Source organism: Juglans microcarpa x Juglans regia, chromosome 7D (genome assembly GCF_004785595.1).
Source record: "Juglans microcarpa x Juglans regia isolate MS1-56 chromosome 7D, Jm3101_v1.0, whole genome shotgun sequence".
Lineage (NCBI taxonomy): Eukaryota > Viridiplantae > Streptophyta > Magnoliopsida > Fagales > Juglandaceae > Juglans > Juglans microcarpa x Juglans regia.
This window is the reverse complement of record NC_054606.1, coordinates 16,606,053-16,615,279: the sequence shown is the minus strand read 5'-3', so window position 1 is coordinate 16,615,279 and position 9,227 is coordinate 16,606,053. Positions and strand designations below refer to the sequence as shown.

The following is a 9,227-nucleotide window of genomic DNA, read 5'->3' as shown; positions in this document are numbered from 1 at the left end:
CCCAAGTGCATCATTGCCAAGCAAGAAGTCCTATATATTGCTCGGTTTACACCCTTGGTGCAAAACACCCCTATATCCTTTGCGTTGTTCCTCTTCATTAAAATACCTAGGATCATGTCTAAAGAATGGGTCAATGATGACTGAACTGAGTGGAGTAGAGAGTGCTTGAGATGATGGTAAAATCGAATAATATATGAATGGTTAATGGTGATGTGCGCGCAACCCTAATTGGGTGAGATGTTTGTGAGTTTTGTGAAATATGGGATTGTGCATATTGATGTCAAATGATGTTTCCACATTGAGAGGGGACGTGATTAGTAGGGACTCGGTGTTGAGTTATGGTGAGTGAGCAGCGGCTGGGGTTTTGTGACACCCCTTGCTTCCCCTTTCGTATCTACCCAGGTTGTTGAGACATCAGATTCATAACCCTTAGTTATGGTCATCTTGGGCTACTAAATCTTTTTGAATAATTTCAGTACAAGAGAGGCTGTTGCGGGCTCTATACCACTGGAATTAGACAAATTGACTGATCGGAGTTGACATTCCCTCATCCCTCGGCTCAATAATCTCCTCATGGGTCTCCAAGTTACTAGAAATTTCAGTATCTCATGCTTTCCGTTGGTCAACAACTTGCAACCACAGCTGTCTTCTTCACTACTCGTATAGGACGATTCTAATAGGTGCACCTGACGTGGCATTTTCACAATTAAATAATATTTCATTTTGCGCCTTCCAGCCATTTCATTGTTGTAGATGTTCTAGAGGAAAAGAAACTAATACCATCCAATCATTTAAGTGTACGTCCTCATATATTAAATTTACAGAGTGTCCAAATTGAGTCAACATGAGCTTATTAGTATCTAATACACATCACCCACATTTGGTTTTGTAACACCCTAAAATATTTTAGAGAGATCTATTATTTTTTTAATTAATTAATTTATTTATATATCTATTTATTGAGCTAATAATGATTATTTTATTTAGGGTTTCAGTTCAGGAGGTCAAGCTTGGTTGGAAATGTTAATTAGGCTTAAATTTATTGTTATTAAGGTTAATCAGGGGAGGTTAGAATTAGACCGTAAAGAGTAGTAGATCCTTAATTAACTGAAGTTTAGAATTAGCCTTTGGGTTAAGTTAGTAGTTTAGGCTCATGGACTAACCAAAGACCTAAGAGAACTTTAGAACCCAATGGCAAACCCACAAAAATGACCTAACCAATGTGTGCAAAACACTAGACTCGGTTCATCACCTGAAACCTAAACCATGCACGCATTATTACACACACACACACGTCTCCTTATTCCTCATCTAGGGTTACCACCACAGCCGCCCTTTCACGCTTCAATCAAGTTGTGCGCCTCTAGTTACCTAGTAGAATCATCATTGCTCCTCCCAGGTTAGCCAAGAAGCACGGGGTAAGTCCTCTGTTACGCTCTTGTGCACCGCCGCACAAGGTTATCAACCACCTTAAGCCCCATCAGTCTAGCATGTTATTTCACTTGGGTTCTTCCTCTCACACCATCTCTCTCTCTCTCTCTCTCTCTCTCTCTCTCTCTACACAGCAATTGTGAGAGGCCACAACTACGCCACCACGGCAACTTCACATTCGAACCACCCAAACCTAGGTTGCACCTCTTTACCCCCTTTGGTCATTGCTATTGTAGACTTGTGAGGACCTCAATCCATAACCAAGTAAGCCCTTACCCTCTTCTACGTCAATTCTAGTCATTATTACATCCCACATGGTGATTTCATGGTGGAAAAGTGCATTTGTTCTTGGATACTAAAATAAGGATCGAGGCAACAACCGAATAGAAACTCGGCCACATTCCTCTTTTCAAATTCAACCTCAATTCATTTTCTCTAGGTATTCATCTCAAATCTCTCTTTTTATGGATCTAAACACCATTTTCAAGACTTGGTTGTAGAAAATAACAATAAAATTGAGAAAAGGATAAGAGAATAGAGAGTGAGGGAGAGAGACTTTGAGGGCTACGTCTTTGTTATTCTCAAGTTGTTCATGAATACATAATATATGTCTATATTTATAGGTGAATAAGGCTAGAGAAAGAATGAAAATATAATAAATTAATGATATGGATTGATTTACACAATAAACTAAATATGGTGGAGAATAAGTCACATTACCATACATACTAGTATATTATGAATATATTCTATAACAAGTATCATAATATCCTAACATCCCCCATCTTAAGATGATGATAATGAAGACGTTGTCTTGAGTTTGTAAATAAGATCATGTTGCTGGTCAGGTAGATGAGACTTGAGGATCTGACTGACGACCAGACAAAAGTGTCTTTGTGGCGCATGGCACAAGTGGACGGTGGGCATAAACAAATTGACATACGAGATTGATGATAAAAAGGATGGCAGTGATCTGTTAAGTACATATGAAGCCTCTAAAAGATGTGTGGTGAACGGAAAAGATCACCAAATAACACGATGAATATAAGACTTATCACAAACGGCGATTCATTAAGTGTGTAGGAAGCCTTTGGAGAACTTATGGATAATAGAAGAAAATAACAAATAACACGTTGAATATAAGACTTATCACGAACAACGATCTGTTAAGTGCGTAGAAAGTCTCTAGAGGACATGTAGTGAATGGAAAAGAACACCAAATAACACTTTGAATACGATACTTATCATAGACGAAAAAAATGATGCAAGAGTCACTAGGAGATTGGTTGCTTTGATTATGTCAAAAATATAAGCATACATGGAGCGAAAGTAGAGGAAGCGGCAATTGTCAAGTGTAATTGAACCAACATAGCAACCGTGATGGACTGTCAAGTAAATAACAAGGGAATACCAATGGCTACTACAAAAAGGTGACACATGCAATAGCGACTAGGGGCACCAGGATGGTGTCCTCTATGATACCATGTAGAAAATAAAAATAAACTAGAAAAGAAAAGGAGAAGAGAAGAGAGAATGAGGGAGGGAGACTTTGAGGGCTACATCTTTCCTATTTTCAAGTTGTTCATAAATAAATAACATATGTCTCTATTTATAGGTGAATGGGGCCAAAGAAAGAATGGAAATACAATAAATCAATGATACTAATTTATACCGATTGATTTGCAATAAACTAAATATGATAAAGAAAAAAAAGTAAGTTATATTACTATAGATACTAAAATATTATGAATATATTCTATAATAAGTACCATAATATTCTAACACCAATAAACATGCAACACGAGTCACATGTAAAAAAGTCACTTTCAACATTAATGAAGTAAATAAATATATTAATTCATGATTAAAACTTGGATTTTCTTAGTTTGCCGAAGCAAGTTACAACTTATAAAGCAATCAAAATTACAACTTATATATAAATAAAATGAAATCACTATATTTAAAATATAGTTTGAACATTAATTAAGTAAATAAATATTAGACTAAAAGTTTGGCCCAATATAGAGTGGGCCGGTATAGTAAATAAATAAGATTGAAACTTTGGTTAAAGATTTTCATTAGAAGGGTTACCAATATATTTAAGGTAATTATTTGAGATTGAATAGAGGGAGTACTTGGAACATTCATGTTAATACGTATTTATTGTGTGTTCCATGCCTTATTTTAATTTCAATGTCAATTTTGGTACTTCATGTTAATTTCATGGATTGTTTTGTGACTAAAACCCAAGTACATGTAATAAAATAATACGTTAATATAAATATATATATATATATATATTTTTGGGGGGGGAACTAAAACCTCACTTGGGAACATTAATTTCTATATAAAAAAGAAGTAGGAAAAGAAACATAACTGTGAATAACCTAAAGAAAAACTTTCAGTTATGAGAAAACAAACTACAGAATAAAGAAATACCTTCAATTAGTATCGAAGAAACAGACAACCCCACTTAGGAAGACTTATATATAATTTAATTATGATTTAAAAAAAAAAAAAACTATAACCTAAAGAAAGACTATTACTGAGGAAGGAAAAAGCATACAAACCCACTTAGGAAAATTTATAAGAAAAAAATATAGAATTTAATTATGAGGAAAAGAACCACAAAAAGAAAGACTACACTATCACTTATTAAAACTTGAAGAAATTCAAATAGAAGGAAAAAAACCACATCACTAACAACATTTAGAGACAAAATTTTCAAATTAGGAGACAAATTACCATAACCTCACTTAGTCCAAAATAGCCAAAACCTCACTTTGGCTTACTTGAATTTCTTGTGGCTTACCGTGTCCATTACCATGCTTAATTTTTATAAGATATTCATATTTTCCTTACATTTTCATCTTTACTATCTGAACTCAATTAGTCAACATATAATAACATTTTTGTGCATTCCACATAATAATTTTCATCATCCATTTAACACTGAAATGATTATTTCATTGGAGAAAAGCTCATGCAAATACTAAAGTGAAGACCCTGAAATGTTGTGTGATCTTATAGTATATTATAAAAAATAGAGTTGTGGATGGAGGAAGTCACATGAAATTTCAGATGTGAATTAAGGGCATCACATCTGATAGGACATAAGATTAGAAAAATGGCTTAACTAAATGAAGGTGATATGACATTTTGTAAATTATTGGAGGGGTAGCTTGGTGAGTATTACTTCTTTAGTTCAATTTTTTTTAATTGTTTTTGTGACCTTGCATGAATAAACGTACATTGGTTAGAGGGTTATCCAATGCATTATATGTGTTCAATAACTTTTCAATTATCTAGTGTGGATGGTTTGATATTGTATTATCTATGTTGTACATTGTTGAAGCTCTTGCTTTTCTCATCAATTTATGAAAATTCTAGTGTGTCTCCTCTTTGTTCTCCAAGTATACAATAAAAGATCATGTTCAAGTCACTAGCAGGTATACTTAGAGAAACAAATGGAGAGAAACAAAAGCATTGAAGATGGAAGATATGAATGATATAATCTCGAATGAGATAAGGCTACTACATTTTACAAAGAAGATGGAGAACGTTCTTAGTGACATGATGCCATGTAGAATTTGTTAAAATGGTTGACATAGGTTATTGTCGAAATGGACAAAAATTGTATGAATCTTGCAGATAGACTTGACGATCGAAGATTATAAGGAATATGCACGTGAAATGAATTTCATGATTTGGCCCAAATATTTGCTGATTGTCGTGAGTACACATAAGATGTCTATGTCGAGTGTGTGAGAATCTTAAAACTCTTCCTTTAGTTAATGTAGAACATCATTTGTTTGTGAATACTATGGATTTGGGATATATATACTTGATGAGATTTGTACTATGAACAAAAGTTGAATGATCTATAATTTCGTCAGCTCGAGATGGAGATGGGTTTGCAATAGCAGCAAAATGAGCAAGAAAAAATGATGCATCTGGAAGTGTAATAACAAATTCAAAGAGAAATAATGGTGCAGATAAAACATGTAATGTTATTGCAACATGACCATACCTCTCGAAAGAAAAAGAAATGATGTCGATTTTTTTATTTGATTCTCTGATTAGGTTTAAAAACAATTATTATTATTGTATTTGTAAAGTTATGGCACAATTTGGAATATATAACCTATCTTTTCTATAACCTTTTTCATTAAAATGAAATATATCTAATTTTACGTTTAAATGTAAATTTGCAATTATATTTGAATCGTAAACATTTCATTCAAATATGCTAATGTTACATCCAAATAGTGTTTTGCGTTTAAACGTGCCATTGAATATGTACACACAGCTAAACATTCGAACGAATAGAATCGACGTTCACGTTTGTAACACAACATTCGAGTGTAAACATCTGCTTTCGAACTTCATTGCACATACGCTCGAATATTGTCTTAAGTTATGTTCACACATAAATAACAGTACTAGCATTCTAATGTCAACTCCAAAACATCTGAATGTTTACGTTTGGACATTTTTTTCAATGTTGTTTGAACGTGATGGGGTCATTGTGACAATTAGCTAGGTTTTTTCATTAAAAAAATAATTTGTCTCATTATCTCCTTTTATGTGGCGGTTTTATGCATCACAAAAACTGTCATATATTGTTGTAATGTTTCTATCTTTTTCTCACTCTACAACTTAGAACATAGTCATGATCAAGAACTTCAAATAAACCCTAGTACTACCCTAATTTAGATGATGATTGTTAGTGTTCCCTTAGTTGGTACCCCATTAATGTCTTTCAAGAATTCTATTACTACCAATTAATGCTAGTAAGATCAAAAGGCATTCACAAAAAATAAAATCACAGAATTGAGAATATATCATCATCATGAGTTCATCCTGGTGAATCATTGTAATTTGAAGATCAATATTACTCTTCATTTTAAATTGCTCGTTAGAACCAAATTAATTGATATGATACATTTTGACATGAAAATATGATGTAGAAAATAATATTTCTAACTATGAATGATAATCAGGATCGATAACCAAGAAGGGAATTTTTCTACTTTCGATATCATGAAAAGAAATTGCCAAGAAGAGCAAGAAAAAAAAAAAAAAAAAAAAAAAAACAAGAAGCTGTTTTAAAAATTTCTCAATCGACACAAAAGAAGAACAACAAAATTAAGGTTAATGTTTGGTGATCAGAGAAATAATGTACGTACGTACGTATGTAGTTTGTAATAATTGTAATGTAAGACAGGATCGGATCAGCCCTGATTTTGAACTCTTAATCCAATTCGAATGGATCCTTAGTAAGAAAACAAAGTTAATTTCATGCAAGAGGAGGAAGTCCTTCTCTCTCAGAAGGGCTCCTCCAGAAGCCGCCTCGAGAAAACCTTTCCCACATTTCCTTCTCCAAGTTGATCGCATCGTTATTATTCATCCCTATCCGACTCCCCCCCTTCACAGCCTCCATCTCCAGCTCCAGCTCCAGCTCCAGCTCTAAATTTCCTTCCTCGCGCTTGTTTCCACTATTTGTCAATAGCCCCGTTGTTTTCTTCTTCTTCAAACGCTGCAGTTTTTTCTTTCTCCAAGCTTTCCTGCACAGTCCTGCCGGCACCTTGTACACCGCCAATATCAGTAGGTTCATCACGGTACATGGAAAACAACAACATATCGCCGCGCATTCAGCTGTCGTCCCTCCTGCCACCTCCCCTACTCGTCGTCTCTCTTTCCCCTCATTTTCCTTATGATCCCCAAGCAGTGGATGTTGCCGATTCCGGCCCGCATAAGATCGCCACAAAACCTCTCGATTCATTGTGAGTCGACCTCAGGCGAGCGAGTCAACACCCAGACATATATAAAAACAAAAATGGAAAACAATGTTAGTCTCGGTAAAGATGTCCGATTTACTTGGGATTAATTGAGGAAGGACATGGCCAGAAACAAGAGGGGGAACTCCAGCTGGAAGAACAACCGGATATTCCCGGAAGAATACAGTCGGCAGCTCATTTCTTTGAACGTGCTATGAAAATTCTATAATCGGCATGGGATTCAAGAAGAGAGAACGACAGAAAGCGTGGAGAGGGAATACCTTTAATTAGGAGATCGTAAAATTACAATACGAGAGAGAGAGAGAGAGGAACAAACGGGATTTAAGGAAAGGGTAAGGTAGAGGACAAAGAAAGATTGCAAGCGATGTTAATTGTGGACCATTGGAAGGGTGTGGAGGTGTCAAAAAGAGTAACTGATTCATGACGTTCTATTGCATGCAGAAACCTACCTATTGTACAGACAGATTTTGTGAGGTGGCCACCGCACACGTCTCTTCGATTGTTTCCAGGGAAAATGTTGTGGCTACTGCTCACTCCATTACTCAACAAAATTACAGTTCTACCTCATCTTATTTTTATATCATACACTTATGGTCGATTCGAATTAAATATGAGTTGGATCTCCTTTACTCTTGACAAATAAAAAAACAAATATATATATATATATATATATATATATACACACACACTATATATATATATATATATATATATATTTGTCTGATCTGTCTGATTCGGGAAAGACATAAAAAAAAATCTCCATCCATTAATGATTAATTATGATTTATCTTTTGTAATTTTATTGTATCCAACAAATCACATTACAATTTATTGGTTTCAACTTCCAAACTGAGAAAGTCGTACAACGAGTAGCATTTATGGGTAATGTCAAAAGAGGAAAGATATTTGTAACTGTCATGAATTGTGTAACTATTGCGTAATCATTTTAAAAAAAATAATAAAATTATATGAAAAAGTTAATAAATTTTTAACATTGAACTCCACTCTTTTTCAAAGCGATTACGCGACGTTTACGCATTTCACGGTTGTATATAAAATTACTTATGTTAGATACAGTATTGATTATGCAAGTGTTGCGCATTTTTTTTAAAAGATGGTGAGATCTATTATTAAGAAATTAAAATTTTTATATAAATCTTATATGTACTCATTTTTATCAAAAAAAGTGTCAATACTTACAAACTCTGTGACTACAAAATATCATTTCTCTTTCCTAATCAAACAAGTTCCAAACGAGCAGTTGGGTAGGTAGTTCAACAGTTGGGTATGGGATAGGTCCGTGAATAGATATTTTTTTTAAACTTCTATAAGCCCAATCAAAACGGGCCAGTCTTTTCTAGATTTATTGTGCTTCAAATTTTATGGGGTCAAATGCAAAGTTTATTTTTTGACAATAAAAAAGAAAAGAAAAGATACTAATTAAACCTTATATATTCTCAAGCCCAAATTAAGCGTTGCTTACATTTTTTTTAGATGCCCATAACCCATGTACGTTTTGGACATTTTTTCTTTATGTTAGTTTATATCAATTAGGATATATGAAATAATAAAGTCGTTCTACTATCAAAAAAAAAAAAAAAAAACCAATGATTTTAGCTATGTTAACTTTTACAACTTTATTTTTTAGGCAACTGTTAGTAGGAAATACCACAAAACCCATGTTCTATCCACATGGGTGGAGAAGTTACAAGTAGGTAGTTAACTCCCCACCACTAAGGATTAGTAAACTTCGCACCACTGACACTTAATTTCAGGAAAGTTAATTTCAAGAAATAAGTCTTGTATGGTTAGAAAGTAGGGTTCATAAACTTTAGTTTGACATATTATACACTTAATTCAAACTTAAATGAGTATGTTATGGCCGATTGAAAATGGGTAGTCGAAATTGGAAAAAACCAGAAATTTAGATTAAGGAAGAAGATGATGAACAATACATTTTTTCCCAATCTCACTCTCGGCTATGGAGAGTGGGAT

At 34.0% G+C, this 9,227-nt stretch overlaps 1 protein-coding gene across 1 annotated transcript; it reads right to left on the bottom strand.

The window, feature by feature from the left end:
- Window positions 1-6,620: 6,620 nt before the first annotated feature.
- LOC121238403 lies at window positions 6,621-7,701 on the bottom strand. Its single transcript, XM_041135251.1, has one exon. It carries the CDS (start codon window positions 7,214-7,216, stop codon window positions 6,731-6,733), a length of 486 nt encoding a protein of 161 aa, XP_040991185.1. The 5' UTR covers window positions 7,217-7,701; the 3' UTR covers window positions 6,621-6,730.
- Window positions 7,702-9,227: the final 1,526 nt, after the last annotated feature.